Source organism: Paramisgurnus dabryanus, chromosome 1 (assembly GCF_030506205.2).
Source record: "Paramisgurnus dabryanus chromosome 1, PD_genome_1.1, whole genome shotgun sequence".
NCBI lineage: Eukaryota > Metazoa > Chordata > Actinopteri > Cypriniformes > Cobitidae > Paramisgurnus > Paramisgurnus dabryanus.
In genome coordinates, this window is record NC_133337.1 from 20494266 (window position 1) to 20514552 (window position 20287).

The 20287-nt window shown below is 38.0% G+C and overlaps 1 protein-coding gene across 1 annotated transcript in view; it reads right to left on the reverse strand.

Annotated features, from left to right (window-relative positions):
• Positions 1-20287, reverse strand: part of LOC135749885 (thyrotropin-releasing hormone-degrading ectoenzyme-like) — a 117399-nt gene that overhangs the window by 57610 nt on the left and 39502 nt on the right. The window contains exon 4 of the mRNA XM_065268569.2: positions 8234-8388. Within this exon, the coding sequence (XP_065124641.1) occupies positions 8234-8388 (155 nt within the window). The remainder of the gene's footprint in view (positions 1-8233; positions 8389-20287) is intronic.

Here is a 20287-nt window from a genome sequence, read left to right on the forward strand (position 1 = left end):
GCTTAAAAACGCGAGGTGGACAGCACTGCCTTTATTTAAGTAACTTCAAAAAAGAGCAGTGCGGTGCGTTTTTTAATATTGCTACAGTAGGCAACCACTAAGACAGATGTCCTGTCGATCAAAAATTGAAGCGTGAGCGCTCTTTTGCTGATAACCGTCATATTAGCAGAAACTTTAAAAAGAGGGCGCGTGTTTTCCCCTAATCAAGGGTGAGAGGTGACCAAACATGCAAAATTGAGTGACTGCAGTCTCCGGTTGTTCCAAGCAACTGTATCTTCTGTCACTACAACGAAAGGCATGGCTCTATCCTCATTTGATTGGACAACGGAAAGAACGCGAATGATGCCAGGTGCTTTCCTGTTTAGAGTGATTGATGATTGGTGCGGTGGCGGCAAAAGGTAAACTATTTAAAAAAGGCGCCTCCCACTGTCATAAATACGTTCTGTGTGATCGGCCCCTAATGCAGCATCTTAAGCAGACAAGCAGCTAATTAGAATGTAACTGAGTAGGGTGACTGTAAAAATAAGTTACCTGCTTGCCTTAAAATTCAACTTAAAATATTAGTTACACAATAATAATTTTGAGTTAACTAATATTTTCAAGATTAATAAAAAAATTTATGGCAACCAAGTAACCTACTGTTTTCAGATTAACCAAAAAAATCTTTTATACACTAAAAACACTTTTTGGATCTTCGTAATGCAATTAAGGCCACTTTAACATGATCGAATCAAGTTTTCGTTAAATAAAATTCACGTTAATTAATGTTAACCCTTTCCCTGCATTGACGAGTTATCTCGTCAATCCGCAATACCTATAATCCATCAGGTGGTGCACTTCCGCAATTTATAAAACCCAGAATTATCACTCTAGGGAAAACAGATGTATGTCCGTCTAAGTCCGTCACAAAATTGTGTATTTTTGAAGAAACTTACCCATTTTTTTTAAAGTAAATGGTCTGTTCTTTCATGTAATATATTGAATGTTTATATATTTAAAGAAGAGCATTTTCTGGGAGGCATTAAACTTTTGTAAAAATCTTAAAAAATGCTTGCAGGAAAAGAGTTAATTTCATTTGAACTCTGCCAGGGTTTTTAAAAAATTGCCAGTCAATGCCAGAATTTTTTTTATTGGTATTTTTTAAATATATAAATACAATATATGACATGAAAATACAGACCCTCTGCTTTCAAACAAAAAACCCACTTCTTCCTATCTTTATTTGTTCTGTTTTTATTACCTCTCAAATTCTGACAAGTTTCTTCAAAAACACAAAATTTTTAGCAAAAAGCTGAGATTAGCATATTTTTTTAACTGCAGTTTTTGTAAAGGACTTTTGTTAGAGATCAGATTCAGACCAATAATAAACACATACATGGAGTTTAACTGTTTTTGGCCTTAGTGGGTGCTTCCGTGTTTTATAAGTTGTGTAATGCTGAGTTTACACCAACCGCGACAATATCAAGCGTTGGTTGAATGAGTGACTCCGGGCGGGGCTGCCACCACAGCAGCAAGCAGGCTCCTGATTGGTTAACGCGGCGCCAAAGTTCCAATTTTTCAACTCGGGCATCAGCCGCAAATTCGCGTGAACCGCAAAATGCACAAAAAGCACCATTCGCGCGTACCGCGCACAACGCTCAATTCGCGTCTTTCGCGAGAGCTTAACGTGCGAAAGAGGCGGAAACGCGTCTTCCGCGCCGAACGCCTCTTCCGCGCCGCGGGACCTCTTGACGCGCGTCAACGCATCTTCACATTGACTTAACATTGAAATCACTCGCGCTTCACGCCTCTACCGCGGTTGGTGTAAACGCAGCATAAGAGCTCCAACTGTTGGATGATAGGAGAAATATGAATTGCCGTAAAAACTCGTCAATGGCAGGGAAAGAGTTAAGAACACTTAATTCAATCATGCAAAACCAGTGTTGTTATATATTATTATAAATGATGGCAGTCTATCCTTATTGTGGTCAAGACTTTATATCATGGTTGGTTAAGGCATTTAAATGTTTGTAACAATACAGATAGTTAATGTAAAAACTATTTAATTAGTGTTATACATTTGATAAAAAAAAACTTTTAAGAAAAAAATACAAGCATGGCACTTTTGACAAACATGGCACTTAAACAGAAAGATGGCTTCACAGTACAGTGAGATTCAGGCAGAGCTTCTGAACTATGATTAATGGTGGCACACACAATCAATTACATAGGCGCTCTGCCACTGTGAACAGATGGTGGTGTGAGAAATAGCGAAAAGGCTAGAAAGGACGCAACATTTGTAATTCTAAATAGTATTTTCATTGCTGTGGGATATTTTTGGACAGGCTTTAAGACAGTAAGGCAGGTGTGATATTGCGACCTGGATCTCTGGACAAACCTCTAGGAGACAACGGTCTTTTATCTGATGGGAACCTGACACCATCAGAGCAGTTCAATGCATCTCAAATAGTTTAATGGAGTATTCATCTGTGATTCAGACAGACTCAGTGTGAGGAGAGACGACTGTCATCTGTTCTCAGAGGAAACCTCTAGTAGTTACACATCAAGTGGCTTCCCATTGGTCCAGTGACTGATTTTGCAGCCCATCTGTTTCATTACACAGGAGGTTGAGCAGAAACAGTTTACTCTGTAACTCTATAATGCTGCAAATTCAGGACATTTCCATGTGTCCTGAAAAAACCTTCAACAGCATCAGTAAAAAATTTAAGATTTCAAACTTTCCAAAGCAGCTGAGAATTGCTCTGAAGAGTCATACGAAACTGACATGACTTAAGACTGAAAAACATCCTGAAGCCACTAACCAAACTGACAGTCTTGTACTTAAATGCATGAATAATTAAGTTTAAATGACGTTTGCTGACATTTAACAAGGAGGTTTATATGAGGTCTGTCTGCTGCATCAAGTTTATGTCTGTGGGGTAAACGCCTGTGAGGTTAAAACGGGAAAATCTTAGGATCTGAAAGGAGCCCTGGAGATGCAAGTGGATGATCGTGTTTGATAGCAAACAGAATGTGAGACTTAAGATTCTGACATAACAGAACAGAACCAAGCCTTGCATTTGCAACACAGTTTAACATATTGGAGCATGTGCTTAACACTAAACTATGCCTCCAAACGATTTGTTTACAGATTTATGTACTATTTAAAGGGCACCTATTATGCAAAATCCACTTTTACAAGGTGTTTGGAGATAATGTGTGTTGGCAGTGTGTGAACACAACCACCCTACGAGGAAAAAAATCCACCGCTTCTTGTTTTTTAATCTCCATTAAACCAAAACAGTCTCATTAGACATGCCTTTTTTATTCTCTTATCAATGTGAGATCACACTGATAAAGCCCCGCCCACTAACAGTTCCGCATTACCATTGTTTCCACCCTCAGCAAGTAGTACTCTCTTAGACTGTATTTATAACTTCACAAACACATTTTGGGGACACCTGAGACATTATATCTTGTAAAAAGGCCATAACAGGTGCCCTTTAAGGGAATGTTCACCCAAAACGAGGACAATTCTGTCATAAGTTAGTTAAAACCCTGTTAAAAACCTTTATATATTTCTTTGCTCTGCTGAACACAAATGAAGATATTTGTAATCTAGCAGAAAACAGGAGCACCATTCACTTCCATAGTATGGACAAACATACTGTGTCAATGGTGCTGAAAAAACTGTTTGGTTACAAACATTGCTCAAAATACCTTGTAAAGGTTTGTAAGTTGTAAAGGTTTGTAAGTAAAAGATGACAAAATTTTTCATTTTTGGGTGAACTATCTCTTAAAGGCTACTACAAAGCAAACAATGATGCAGCAGCTCCTTTCCACTATCTAGTAAGATATTTGATAAAAAAAATCAGAAAAACAAAATGGTAAACTTGATTTAGACCTAGACCTTAACCCACCTTTTAAAACCTTTGTAATAAATGACAAAACACTGATTTATTTGTCAGTATTCTAAGAAAGACTGAAACAATGCAATGTTTTTTCCAGAAGTGGTCTTTTATAAATAAACAAGAAACACTAGACCAGCCAATCTTTGAGTCTACACTCAATTCCTCTTATAGGAGCTCAATTGCTTCTCAAATTTAGTGTTTTATATTTAATGTGTAACTATGTTTTAAATGCAACCGTTTTAAGGTATATATGATGCATCAGAGATAAAGCCGCATACATAGGGTGCTCAGAATACCCCAAAATAATTTTTAAAACTTAACATCAGCTTTGTCAAGGGGTCGCACACCGGACGTGCAGCGCAGTGCCGCATCGAGTCGTGTCTAGGACAACTCGGAGGTATCGTACATCGGAAGTGCACATTTAATAGCGCAAGCTTAGTCAGATAGCGTCTACTTCAAAATGCAAAATATTCGTTAGCAGCCAATGTTAATTGTTAATTATTTTAGACAAAAATGATTTTACTTAATGTTAAACTATGTGAGTGGCGCTCACTTGTTAAAAACATGTTAATTAAATAACACTGGGTATTTACTATAGTACTTATATAAAAATGGCACATAGTGCACTTTGTAGGGGAAACTAAACAATTCAGACTGTAATTATGCTTTCCATTGGGGTGAATAAAGTCTGATATCATGCCAGTATCAAGGTATTTTTGATTATATAAGTATTGGCAATGTGCTACTATACTCTAGAGGGCATTAGTAAGCATTGCATTAAAATAGCAATTTAATGTGATATCACGGATGGATTAAAACCAGTTTCACAGCTGTTATAATCTACAGTATACAGTACAAAGCAATAGTGATAAGATATTCATGAAAGTCAAATAATAATTACAAACCGACTGCCAATACTTATCAGGGCTATGCATGCTTGAAGTGAAAACACTAGATTGGTAATTGTTTTTAGTTTTCTCTGCGTTATACTCATTTACATTCAGTAAAGTCACCATACAGTACTGCTTTGCACATCACTTTCCTAATGTTATTATACCAACCAACCTCCACTGTCCCTTCATTTCAAATATTCTTCATCATAAAACAGTGGGTTTACATGCTGAGAACAGTGAGATTTGAACTGTCCTCATTAATTTCAGATCTGCAAAAATGAAACTACTATTTCTCAAAAAAGATGAAGGGTTTATGGCTGTCTGTGAGAGAATTTCCTGTATAATGCAGATGTAACACAGAGCTGTATCATTTCCTTATACCAGGACATGATGCAGAATATACACATAAATAACATCATTCCAGTCACTACTTCCCCACAGAGTGCGCAAATTGACACAGAGGCGCCATGCTGCTATCGTAAGCTTGTCGGACGTAGAAGAGGGGCGGGGCTTTGTGATGGGTCAATTCCATCAGCAGACACAATTCAGGTGTGGTCAGACCTTCAATGCCCCTGGGCATTTATATTCATGGGCGAATCTGTTATACAGGACAGTGCTCTATAATCAAGAATAGGCAGTGCATCCCTGGGTAATAGAGTTTGGCATGAGTGCGTATATTTGTTTGTGCACACTTTAGCCAATTCAGCCAATTGATTCAACTCCAGCCCTTGAGGACAGAAAAACTGGTTCACCATGAGCCAGACGTCTGTTATTGAGACTACTCAAAGCAATAAGGGCGCACTCCCACTATCCAAACCAAACCATGCCCCAGTGCGATTGTCCCCCCTCCCTACTCCACCAGAAGCATGCACTCACAATGTACTTTTATCGATCCGAGCCCGGGCACGCTTACGTCATTAGGATGTGATTGTTTTGAACAAAGCTCTCTTAACACTGGAACCCATTGTAATGTTAAAGGCATAGTGGAAGATTTTCCCGAATTTTTGAAAAGAACCGCCCCTCTTTTTTTTTAAATGCACATGCGCAACATGTGCACATCCTCTAACTGCTCCCGAAAGGGGAACACCTATTAACGTGTGGACGAGAGCGCATGAACGACCCTAGTTGTTCTCTTCGCTCTGTTTACAAGTTGCTGCCTCATGGCTCATACATTGAGATGTTTACCGTGTCTGCACGGTTCATGACTTGTGCCAGGGCTAGCATCGCTAATCATAGCTTACATCAACTTTTACTAGCAGTGATTTTTAATAGATTTCTCCAAATAGCATGGCAAACTTTACATGTTGAGTAGAAACTTCGCGACTGAGGCATCAGTGGGAAGCCCAACCTGTTTGAAATATTCTCCCAAAAACACTCTGGCCTTTCTCTTCTTTTCATACAATTCGTAAACACTTTTTCTCTTGCGACCCTCAGACATTTAAAAAAAAAAATACGGTGAGAACGCAAGCTTCAATGAATGGCTGAAACCGTAGGCCACCACACATAAATAGACCTGAAAGTGCGCATGTGCAGAATGCGAACGTGGGAACGAGCACGTATGACGGCATTATGTAAACATATCACCAGAATGATTGACACCTGGGATGACCAATAGTCTTGATTATCCACCCGGAAAAAGAAAAACTTCCGCTATTCCTTTAAGTCTGTGTTTTTAGTGACTATGCCACCGAAATTCTTGAGATCAGGTTGGCAATAACACACAGCCCTCTCACATGCCATCGTATTGCTTAGTTGACCTGTCGTGTGTGCAGCTCGGACTTTCACGTAACCCTGCTGCGAACATTTTACGGTTAGTGGTCGCGCAATTGACGTATCTTCTTTTGAATCGGGCTCAGGCACAATTGTGCTCACACTATAGCCTTTCGTTCCCCAGCCCGAGTGAACTGCACCTGAGCCCACCTCTGTAAGCCGGCCAGGGCGCGATTAACCAAACCGCACACAGGCGCAGTACAAAGCGATCACATTAGTCAAACGCACCCTGAAGCATTTTAGTTTTGATATTTTGAGTGCACCCTCAGTGTCCCTCCATAAGATTGTCAACTGAATAAAGCTTAAAGGTGACATAGAATGATTGAACGGGGTATTTATCCTTGTTCTGTGATGTAACATATAGACAAAAAAAATTTGTTTGGGTCTGTAATGCCTTATAAGCTTCCTAAAAACCTCTCTCAGATAGCTCTATTAGGGTGGGGGATTTTAAACAAGTGGTTTTGCACCTATTTGGCTCCCCCTACTGGCTTAACTTGCAAACTCATTACTGATTGGCTGACTTTGCTGCCACTCAAAAAATTTAGCCAATTATTTTAAAGTGGAGGGGCAGTAAGATGCCTGTGATGTCATAAGCATCAGTTTTTCAGATTGGGCTGTTTTCTGGCTGACATTTCTAAAAGAGGAATTTCTATGAGACTGAGATGTTTAGCATGTCTAGCACTTTTTGTATGTTCGTGAATGCGGGTAGACTACCATTATTCAACAAAGATAAGGTAAAAATTGTTTTTTTCATTCTCTGTCCCCTTTAAGTTTTCTTTTCATGGTAAAAGCAAGTTATGTTGACTGTAACTTTAAACTTTTAAACCTTTAAACAAGACACACTTATTACACTAGAAGGTTATCGATCAGCAACATCTGCCATGGTAGGTTTGACATACCAACTGGCTTGCTTCTTTTCGAAATACTATGCTCCCGTCTTGGGACTTGGTCATTGTTTTATATGCAATTATATATTTATAGGTGATATTATAATAGTATGATAGTATAATTTGGGCATTTGTTGCTGAAGGTGGATTTAAAGATTGTCTTCCAAAACAGCCCTCCCAGATTTAAGTTCTTCTGAGTTTAATTCTGACAGCTCAGTGGTTGTTTTGCACCTCAATGCTGGCTTTAAAAGGCCTTAGAAATTTGCATCCTTATCCTAGCTATACACTCTCTACCTCTAACTTTCTTACTGACAAAATGCCACACATTATTCTGGGGTATTTTGGAGCATAGTCCCTTTTATACCTTGTACAGTTCTGACATGATGTCTGCATTACTGGACTCGGACAAGTAGGATTAATCTGGGGCATTGCAGCAGAGTAACTCCCTCAAACAGTGATCCGTCTCAAATCGACTTGACTCAGAGAAGACCTATTGTAACCTTGGATACCAAGGAAAGAAGTGAGACACATAAGTGAGACAATCATAGCTTAGCCTTTAGAGCTTTTTTAGAGTTCTGGCTGCCAACAGGAATTTAAAGAAGAGCTTCAAGAACAACTCCCAATACAGTGGTCTGTGTCTTACTCCTATCCATTAGAGAACAGAGGTTACACTAAGTTGATCTTCTGAATCGAGATCATAAAAGTCCCCACTTTAAAGCAGCAATATGATGTAATGGCTAATTAAAAAAAGAGATTTCATGATCATGTTTGTACAATACAGTGTGTGTTTTACCTGGTGACAGATCTCATGTACCACCACCATGGTGAGCTCCATCTGATAGGAGAAAGATGAGACGTCAGGATCCAACAAGATCTTCTGCTCCACAAACACACTCAGACCCCAGTTCTCCATAGCTGCATACGGATGCTTGGGAACTGCCAGCAGATCTGCACACATTGAAGGACGTCAGAGGTCAATAAAAAGGACGCAGGGAAAAGTTTGGGGACGCAAAAGTTTTTATCAAGACTGCAAGGTAATAGGTAGGTCACTAAATTAAACTAGTGTTTTTTGTCCCTCACAATTTTTTTGTATGACAATATCTGAAAAGCTCAGAAGAAAAACCCTGTAAGTCCATCTGACATGTTTTCTTGTAAATGAGCATCTTTTTTCGTATAATTGATTCTGCCTACAAACTGGTATTTCTGAATGGCCTAAGGCCGGGATTAAGCGGATTTGAAGTTGAAGTGAAAGTATTTGATGAACATATGTGACCCATGCTGGCAAATGGGTTGAAATGTGCACCGTCTAATTTTTAGCAAAAGTATAAATGTCAATTTTGTTCAAAAAAAGGGTTAGGTTTTTAAAAAAATAAGTACATTAAGCCCTTGTCTAGCGATCACAATCCTATAAATAGTCATTAACCATCTAAAATTTCCAGTGCACTTATGTATTGCTGTTCTTATGTTGCCATAACTGCTTCTATTGTTTACCTCACTTGTAAGTCGCTTTGGACAAAAGCGTCTGCTAAATGACTAAATGTAAATGTAAATGTAAATGTAAAATTATTTTCTGAGAGGTGTACCACCTAAATGCATAATCTAATACAAAAATGCATCTGCATCCACATGCATGTGACATTTTGGTTTCAGGGCTTAAAAAATGCAGGAATTAGAAAACAGAGTGCAGGACTTGCTTGATGTTAAAACAGTTATTAAGAGAGAAAGTTCAGGACCTGATTGATGATAAAAGGAGTTATTAACTCTTTCACCGCCATTGACGAGATATCTCGTCAATTAAGAGAAAACGCTTCCCCGCCAATGACGAGATTTTCCGTCTTTCCGCAATTCCGCAACTTTTTAAACCCGGAAGTATTGCCCTATGGCAAGCTGCTGCATGTCCGTGTCTGTTTTAAAGATCGCCCTGAATGGGATCTCTATGAAAAGTCCGTCACATAAATGGAATTATCTCTGCTTTTTGCTCAAAATGTGGTGTTTTTGCAGAAACCTACCCATATTCAAAAGCTGATTGCAAAAGAACCACTGAAGGTAGGATGAAACGTTTTTTTTTTTGTTTGAAAGCAGAGGGTCTGTTCTTTCATTTGGTATACTGTATGTATATATATTTAAAGAAGAACATTTTCTGGAAGGCATTAAACTTTGGTGAAAATCACGAAAAACGCTAACGCTGGCTGGCAACTTTTTTTTTTTAAACGCTGGCGGTGAAAGAGTTAAGAGCGATAAGACATGAAAACAATCTTCCTCGTGTTGACTGACAGGTCTGATATAGACATCTACACAGAATTACAGTTTTAAAAATGTTATGTCAAGAATTCACACAGGCAGGATCTATAATCTGTTGTTTTAAGCCCGGAATACACTGCACTGCACAATTTTTGTCATCCTATAAGATCAATGGGTATCATTCACTAAGCATACGTACGCACAAATTTGTTCGTGATATGTGCATACGGGCGTTTTAACGAACAAATCACGATTCAACAAAAAAGTTCATACTAAAATTTATTTTAAATGTATGCAAAAGTTTAAGAACAACTTAGACCACACGTACACAATAATCATGAACATAGAAAAAATTATATCAAATATATAACACAGATATGTATTATAGGGTTCTTTTTCCTTGTTCATGATTATTGCGTATGTGTAGTCTAAGTTGTTCTTTCGCTTTTGCATACATTTAAAAAAACTGATCTGACAGTTATTGTTTGTTTTATTGTATTTTAACACAACTGAATGCTATTTTCACATATTATCTGTTCTGTTGTCAGATATATATGGGGAACAGTTTCCCAGACAGGGATTAGACTAGTCCTAGACTAAAATAAATATAAGAGCTGTCCAAACTGAAAACATCTTGCACTGACATATCTTAAAATACACCAGTGCCCTTAGTTTGGCCACAAAATGCACACAAGTAATGTTTTTAGTAAGGCATGTTTGTTTAAACTAATTATATTTCCTAATTAAACTAAGGTCTAGTCCTGGCTTAAGCTAATGGAAACCACCCAGGGCCGGAGTGGGACTCATTTTCAGCCCTGGAGTTTCATGACTTAGACCGGCCCACTTTAGTTCATGACTGACTATATTAAAATAATACAGTTAAATCCTCAGTAGCCTATACATAAGTGTGCAATAGTGAACTGTTTTCTGCATCCTTGCAATTCATTGTATTTTTTTAAATAGATAATTTCCATATCAATGCAAATACAGTAAACAATTATGATTTTTGCTCTAATCTTGCAGCCCTAAGATAAGGTATTTTTATATTATTCAATTAAACATATTCAAAAGCTACTAAAAGGGAACAAATGTGTTTGTGTTTTCCCCTATATTTCTATTTTTAAAAAATGGTGGGTCTTGAGATTACCTGTTGGGTTGAAAAACTTTAGAAACTCCTGCTATAAAATACACAAGCAAGATTTATCAAGTATGCAGAGGAACAGGAGGAAAAATAAAAAATCCTTATCTTAATTTTTAGTACTTGGATCATGTACAGTGCCAAATACCTTGTGTCATAAAAGAACAAATATTGAATGGACTTGTTTTACTTAAGAAAACATTATATTCATATGAAACGTTTTAAATAAACTGATGAGTTTTGCATCAAATAAGTTTTTGTTATCAAAAGACGATGAATAATATAACTATTCATAGATCATACATTATTTGTCTCATTTTCATTTAAGTGGCCGTTCGTATCAGGTCGCGCATCTAGACGCGCGGCAAACGCCCTCAAATACAGACGCATCTGAATCTAAACTCGTGTTCACAGGCGAGCGCTTTGAAAAGCAACCCGTGCGTCTTGCGCTAACATTTTTAAAGCCGGCAAATTACGCGAGTGGGGCTGAATAAGTGCTGGCAGCAGCAACCTTCAACCCGGTGGCATGACAACACACAATTCGGCGCAAATTAAACAATTGCCATTACACAGAGTTACTACAGAAGGCATGCGCGGGCATAGGAGAGAGAGCTCGTGTCATGTATGAGAGGCGCTGTCTAGGGGCTTTCACGCAGAGAAAGAGAGAGAGCGCGCGTGCACAAGAGAGGCACCACCGAGCGCGCACAACAATAAATGAAGCCGTTTTAAATAAAAATAAAAATGTAACGTTAAATGTTGCGGCCATTGTTGATTTTGTGGCGCACACAAACAAATCAATATATGGATAACACTGCCAGGAGCAGAAGCCGCCATTACGCGAAATGAATGTAAACAGCGACGCGTCGACGCATTTTACGCATGTCGACGTATTTTCATAGTCGACGTAATCAATGACGTCGACGCGTCGTTGCAGCACTAGCCACGATTCGATTCGATTCTCGATTTTTACCTTTTTTTAAAGACAAAAAATGCTACGCCGTTAATATTTTTTTATTATTATTATTATAGTTGCACATTAAAATGCACATTGCATGCTTTTCCTCACATGGGGGTTTATGGGCTTCACTTTATACGTGAGAGAGCTTGTAGAGAGAGGATTCCTTCTTGCACGCCCATGGACTTAATGCGTGCATCTTGGACTGGCATCTGAAATAAATCTGACACGTCATAAGCAGCTGCGCTTCTCTCCGTCTTCTGGCATGCGCTCACATCTGTCCGAAGTCTAAACATAAACTAAAGTAGTAATCCTTACGTATTTGTTCAGTTTTATGCGTTGCATGCGAGCTGAGGCAAATCATCCCTTTTGTTTAAAATATAATCCGCTGCATCTTGGCACCTCTCTCACTCTCGCTTACGTGCAGAGACCTGTGCTCTGTCCGAAGTCAGATCAGTAGGTAGTAATCCTGTTTATGATATGCATTTCAAGGAGTTGTAGCAATACATCCCTCATGTTTAAAATATTAATATCTAGAGCTTTTTTCCCCCGCTTGGCAAGCCGACCGGACGTGATATGGGGGAGTGTCAGCAACGACGATCCCATTTTTTTATTCGAAGTTGGAGGTTGTGACTTAATTTTCTATCAATTTCGAAATGGTGACACCCTTAGTGATTTTAAGGTTTTTGTGCGGTGATTTTGAACCCTCAAAAATTAACTCGTTTTTTTTCTCAAAACTGACTTTGCTGACTCTGTTAACTTCAAACACGTGTAAACCTGTAAAGTTTTGTCAGATTCCAACAAATCATACACCATTTGAAGTTTTTGTTAATAGAAAATGAAATCATCACTGAAAACTAATTTTTGAAAATGTGCTTATTCCGACTAATTTTGCATAAAATACATGCCGAGAGCATTGATCATCATTATCTCATTTTTGATGGAAATGGCATTTAGTGGCTTTTGCATCTAAGCTCCTCATCTATACAGTACAACCTTCAAAATGTCAAGACTTGACAAGAAATATAAAAGCAGAAAACAGGTAATACCTATGAAAAACAAAATACATATGTGTCAACACCAAAATGTCATGACCTTGAGGCAAGCAATGGCTAGAAATTTGATAAAATTGCCAACCATAACCAAATAGAAAGCACACCCCTGTCCTGGCATGACCTATAGGCATGGTATCTAGAAAATCTCCAAATGTTAATTTGAGCAAATCAAGGAAATCCATAAAAAACATGATTATGATCATGTTGCAATGATCATTAATCCCTTATTAAACCTACTAATCAATGTTATAATAAAATCTCTCATTTCTAGTTTATCATTTTCAAGCAGTGAGATAAACCAAATCAAAGTGATACAACAATCAGCTCCTTCAAATATATTTAAAATAGCTCATATTTGAAAGTCAATGCATCAGTAATAGAGCAGATCGCTCCCCAAACGCCTCCACCTCCATCAGCTCTGTGTCATGAAGGATTCATACTGTATGAAAATAGAAGTGGATAAACCACTGGCACTGTTAAATTCAGATCCCATAATCAGCCAACAAGAAGAGGAACTGTTTAACAAGATGAATATATGAAACAACATGTTTGTGTGTCTTATTTGCATGTTTCTCCGAGTTGAGGTGGCTTATTGAAGTCTTAATTTAAAAGGTAAAAACAAGAAGAGTAGTGCAGAATAAAAGATTAAAGAGCTGCTCTATTAAATGACTTCAGATTGTAAAGCAGAATCAAACAGTGCAGGTTTAATTGGCCACAGTTAATATGTTAATATGCTTTATGGATGAGGGAATTGATGCTTTTTCAATTAGACTTTTATACAAACTCATACTGCAATTACACAACCAGCGATCTGAGAAAGAGGGAGAGGCATTGCATATATTAAAATTGTATATATGGGGATAAATCATATAAGCAAAATACTGCAGTGTTACAAACATGCTCATCAATAGGCAGGCAGTATGCAGTACACTATTGTTTAAAAAAGTCTTGTGAAATGTCCCCTTTAAGATGTAAAATAAATCTTTGGTGTCCCCAAAGTACATATTATGTGAAGTTTTAGCTCAAAATACCATATAGATCATTTATTATAGCATGTTAAAATTGCCACTTTGTGCCATTTTTGGTTGTCCTTTTTAAATGCAAATGAGCTGATCTCAACACTAAATGGCAGTGCCGTGGTTGGATAGTGCAATATTTTTATACTAAGTTCCCACACTGACATTACAAGGGGAATTCAATTTCAATTACCTATTTTTTTCACATGGTTGCAGAAAATGGTTTACCAAAACTAAGTTACTAGGTTGATAGAAGCACTGGGGACACAAAAAAATAGAAAAAGTAATTATCATGATATGTCCCCTTTAAAAGTTTTGAAACACTTAGTCCCCCTAATCTTTCCATCTTGTCATTTACAACAAATCTGGTATTCAAAGTGGCTATATAGGTATCAAAAAGAGAGTAAAGGAGATGCATGGGGCATTGAAACTGAAGAGAGATGTCATCATGAGATCTGCTGGATAGAAAATAACAAACAAACAGGAGAGCAGGACCACCGTAGCTCAACAATTATTTATCACTCTTATTCTCATAAAAAATACCCAAGCCTGAGGTGTAGTGTTGAACATTCATGTGTATCTGGAGGTCTGCTGCTCTTTGAGGTTGTTTGAGCCGTCCTGGGGCATCTCCAGGAGGTGTAGCGAAAGGAAATGTGAGGATGTGAACATAAACCTTTACTCACAGCAGGGTTCAGTCTATCAGATCACACCTCCACCCATTCAGCACAAAAACAGCGTGTGATTCACTTTATAACACTCACACGTGTGCCATTGTATGTAGTAGGCCTACTGCCTACTTTACCATCATTTCATTATCTTCATTATGAACACTTTCATTAATTTGCCTTTGAATCACACAGCGCCAGTGTGATTAAATTCTGTGAACGTTGGGCCCTGGGCCTCTCAGGTATTGGATGTAAATACACTTTCATTTTACTTAATAACAGTATTCATCTTTTTGAAAGCCCAGTATAGTTAAGCAGGATAAAGAACACTGGGACTATAATACTTTTTATAAACATGAATAAGGAGTCAGTGATTGTACAATAAGTTTGCTCCACCAAAAACGCAGTGGCAGTATGTAAATGCATTCACACACAATTCAGACCCACAAGAAGCAATAACAGCAGCCCGCCCAAAACTGAAAGCTGAAAAGATGTAATTAAATTTACAGTATTAAATTACTGTACTCAATTATCAGACATCTGTTTTTGATGTGGAGCTTCCATTAACATGTGCAAGACCCATCCTACTGAGCTCCAGTTATTTCTTCAATACACTAAAAATATTGATGTGCTTCTTTAGTATACGGCAAATAGAAAGATGCTTTAAAAAAAGGAAAACACCAACGTTTTTCAATATTTTACTATGTTCTTACCTCAACTTAGACAAATTGAAACATACCCATCTTTAGGGCTGTCACGATTATGAAATTTTATTGCTTTGACATTTAATTCTCATTTTTTGTTTGTTCATAAAAAAAATAATTTTCACACATTGTTGTGATTATTTAAATGAAATATTTTGTAAGGTTTAACTGCCAGTAAATATTAATACAAATAACACATATTTTAAAGTAATTTTTTTATTAATATATATTTTAAAAACTGAAAATTCTTAATTCATAAGAAAAAAAAAATAAAGTATTTGAAAAATAACTGAAAATAAAAATGCAATCAAAATAAACTGACTATACCAGAACAGGCTTTAAATAGTAGCCAATACTACTAAAGGCCATGTTAGTACTTGACCACATGTCTGTAGTGGCTACAAAAAATTACTTATAGATCCTTAAGAAAAGCATCCTTCACTTTTGTTAAAGAATCATTGCAGTGATCTGAAATCATCAAGATGAGGTCAAACAATCGCTATGAGACGATTATTTAATCATTGTGACAGCCCTACCAATCTTTTTTCGATGCGTACACTTAATTTTTGTATAGCCAGTTCGATTCCCGGCTCTCATTTGCCGATCCAATACCCCTGTCTCCTCCCTGTACTTTCCTGTCCTGTCCTCTCCTCACTCACTATTCAAATAAAAAGGCAAAATGTCGAAAAAAATATATAACAAAATAAAAGGACGACGATGATGTTACTGCGCTCCGAGGTCGAAATATCAAATAAGTAAAATAAATTTGTTGCCCCTTGTGTTGCCTCGCGCAAATAAATACTTTTCATTAGGGATGCACCGATACCGATACTGGTAATCGGGTATCGGCCTCGATACCACATTTTCTAAAGTACTCGTACTCGTTAAAAGTCCCCCGATACCAGGGATCGATACCACAGTCTGAGAAATGTCTATGTTTGAGCAGCGTGGAAGGGGTTAATGCCTCTTGTGTTGTCCAAAGAGGCAGAGTTTACAACAAACTGGAAAACTAGTCCCTTGTTTTTTTGTTAAATTATATGACTAAAGCTGTTACCTGTAAATTTAAATCATGTTTTTTATTAAGTACTCGGCATCGGTATCGGCAAGTACTGAAATGCAAGTACTCGTACTCGTATTCCCAAAAAAGTGGTATCGGTGCATCCCTACTTTTCATATTCTCTGTTTAAGACTATCTGCTACATGTTTTGAACTATCTTAGTGCTTTAAATTTAGTTTCTTCACTAATGGTTAATATTTATAACATGTTTTAGCCAGACACGACATAAAGCGACAAGCAATACTAGCATGTTCACTGCCCAATTTGCACTGAATGTCATTTTCCATGCATGTTTCAGTAGAAACTCATTTTGGAGCTCACCCTAATTGGTGCAGTTTTGTTGGCTAATTGGCATCACATTCACATTCCTGTCAGACAGTGAATTTAACTCCACATGCAGCACAGAGAAGTCAAGGTCGGGTTAGGACCTCTGGTTCACAGCTTGCTGTTCTTCAGATCCTCTTGTCATGTTAGACACACTGATACTGCATAAGTACCGCATACAGACTGGTTCTCGATCAACAGCAACCCAAACGCTTGGAGGCTTGCCCCCACATGTGAGCTCTTAACACAGGCAGGGGGGCAGAAGTGAGCAGCCCTTCACAGAACCGCAGTGATGCCTGAGGAGAAAAGACTCCAGGGAGATCAAACAGATGCTCTCAGATCACACAGTTCACTCCACCTGTCAAATATGCATTCACTAAAGATGCTTTGAGAGACATTTTACTACTTTCCCTCATTTATCTAAAATAAAATTCACCATTTTACCCATTAACATTACAAGCGACACAATCCCATTCATTTCATTTACATTTATTCATGTCAGAGGTCGCACGCCTCTGGACCAACTACTGTAGGGGTAAAGTATCTTGCCCAGGGACAAGTGTCTTGCCTTGGTCACACCCCAATAAGGTTCCTCACTCGAACCGTGTGTTGTGTACAATAAAACACCTAGGTGCCGATCCGATGGGTGCTCTGGGGCTTGGCTCAAGCACCCATCGAAATGGCCAAGCACATAGCTAAATTTATTTTTCTTCAGAAACGCTTAAAAAATTGAGAACCTCTCTGATTGGTGGATCTCATTAATTGCAATTTCTACAATGCTTTGACGAAAAAGTCAAATATGGGGTGCTTTACATTTTGCATCTGAAAACATCACTTCTGTCACTCTCCTCCTTCTTTTTCAAACGCCTGGGTACTCCAGATCGTCTCCCATTTCTAAGTAACCTAATGCTGGGTACACACCAAAAGATAATTGGGCTGATTTTGTGCCGACTTCCAACAACCCTAGCTATGTCCATATTATCTTGATGGTTCTACAGATTATCTTATCAGATTTTCCCTTGGTGTGATGTGTGTTAAGAGTGTCCGAATCTGAGCGGAAGAACGTCAGAGTCGCCCCGATCGCGAATGTTTATTATTTACAATAAAAAAAATCCTGATGTGTGAGGGAACCCCGAGGACAAACGTGCGCACACTCTTGAGATTATAACGTGAAACAAAACAATATCCAATCAGAAAGCGAGATGATGGAAGATGGAAGCAGTCATGGCGCAGCACAAGTGAAGTTGATGCAAAGTGAACTTGTACAGACCATGTTCCCGCTATCTCCACGATTTCACCTAAGCCATTTTCTTTTTTTTTCTTGAATTTTCTGTAAAAATCATTCCAAACACTATCATTGAGATTTCCTGCATATCGTCAGCCATGCTTATTCTGAAGTCTCGTGAGATTTTGCGAGACTTCCTGTGTTCACAGTCGAGACTGGTTGAAAATCTGTTCGTCTGTGGTGTGCTGTCTTTCACACATCATGGCACACCACACTATAGGTGCAAAACTGTTAAATTTATCCTTATGTGTGTGGTCTATCACATATTAAAAATCTTGTAAAAATACTTTTGGTGTGTACACAGCATAAGAATGGCTTGACGTTGTGACAAGCACCCACCGACGGAAAAAAAAATTGGCGCCTATGAACACGACATTTGTTAAACAACTAATATCCTATCATTGTTTACATATTTATATTTCTAAATAAATATGTATTTTAGTAAAATACTGCCACGTCACGTGTGTTTTTAAATGTCAAACGCTTCACAAGGATTTGACTTCATAAATTGGCAGTGATAAATTGTCTGTTTCATAACCACCTAAAGCACCTGCATCATTCCCTCACCAAACACCTGTGAATGTTCCACAAACTGATACATGATTCCCAGCCTCTATCCAAATTTTCCCTGTTTTTAAACTGATAACAGTGTGTTTCAATGTGTGTGAGTACACCGTTACAGCTATTACAGCTCCAGCTGGTATCCGCTCTCTAATGCTGGCTGACTATCCATTCTGTTCATCCACAAATCACAGCTTACAAGAGAGAAATCTTTAGAGGTATAAGGCAATAACAGTGATCAAGTTCAGGTGATCACTACAAATCAGGGGAAAACGGAGAGATACAAACATGTTTTATCAGCTCGGAGCAGAGCAGCAGGCCGGTTGGAAATATCATGAAACAGATCAGTGAGCTATAGACATTATCCTGAAACACTCCGGCAGTTTCTGCTCTTGATTTCCTATTCATCTTTATCAGTAATTGGAAAAGGGAGAAAGTCAAGGCTGGTTAATATTGAACTTTGTCTGTGACGGGTGTTTTGCAAAGTGCCAGAAATAGAAAAATTCAAATCTGTGAACTTGGACTTTAATACGTGTGACTGAAATTGTGCCAATAAGACAAAGCATACAGTATGTATTAAATCGCACAGTGGCAATTGTACAGTAATAGGAAATGTATTGCATGTATTTTGTTTGAGACAATGTGATTCTCTGTTGTGGTAAACTAATAAACTGTTTGTCAGGTACTTCATCAGCAGCGTGTTGAGTGGAAAACACACAATTTGTTTTACACAGGAAATTTGTAGAAAAATACAATGATTATTGTTTTGTTATTTGAACAGTTGAAAAGTGGTTTATTGTTAATATGGCTTGCCACATTTTACACACGCTCTTTTACACACAGTACAGCATGTTCCTTTCTTCTACTTTTAAATAAACACTCAAAACTTTTAAACAAAAGTAAATGTTACACATCTACAGGAGAATATGGCATATAGAGATATAGAAGGTTGCCAGATGGCAGCAACAGGTTGCCAGGTGATTGCTAGTGTACGTTTCATAGTTGTTTTGAGTCTTTATGATATTTTTGTCCTCTGATAAAGTGCCAGTGTGGGGTATCAGCAAAACACCTCCTACAACCACACAAATTGATGTGTTACACATGCCTGTATCAAGTACTAGGTGCACAGCAGTGTTAAGAGCAACAGCAAAAGGGATGTTTGCTTTATACATCTTGTATCACTGCCCATTTTAAAGACAAGATGATGTTTCTAAAGTTAACACACTGAATCTTGTGTGTTTAGACAATCAGTGAGACAAGTGGCACAATCCATAGTTTTTACTCAAACCTCATTGTTGACCTTTTTCATTGTCATTGTTAATATTAAAGGACAAATATACAAAAACAGCAGCAAAATAAAATATGGTTTATTTATTCACACTGTCGGAACAAAATATGTACTCTCTTATTAATCCATATTAGTACCTCAGAGTTACATACTGGTACCAATGAAAGCTTAGCACCTCAAAGAAAAATGTATTTATATTTCCAGGGTACATGTTGGTACCAAATGTATACGTATCTGTACCTAATGATACATATTAGGTAAAGATACGTATACATTTGGTACAAAGTGACAGCTGAGGTAAATATTTTAACCATTTTTTCTAACATTGCTGGAGAAACAATGTCATTTAGTTTTTTGTCATTATTTCTGCAAGATGCACAGGAGCCATTGGCCATGTAACCTACAAAGTAGCTGCGTTTGGACTACTGGGTCACAAGCGGGCGTTTTAGTGGGTGCCAGGGCCGGTCATGTTTGCACAGTTTGCAGTTCGGTAGCGTTCACCAGGACCAAAGACACGTTTTTTGGGGGGGCCATCGAATACCTTGGGTCAGAACGGGC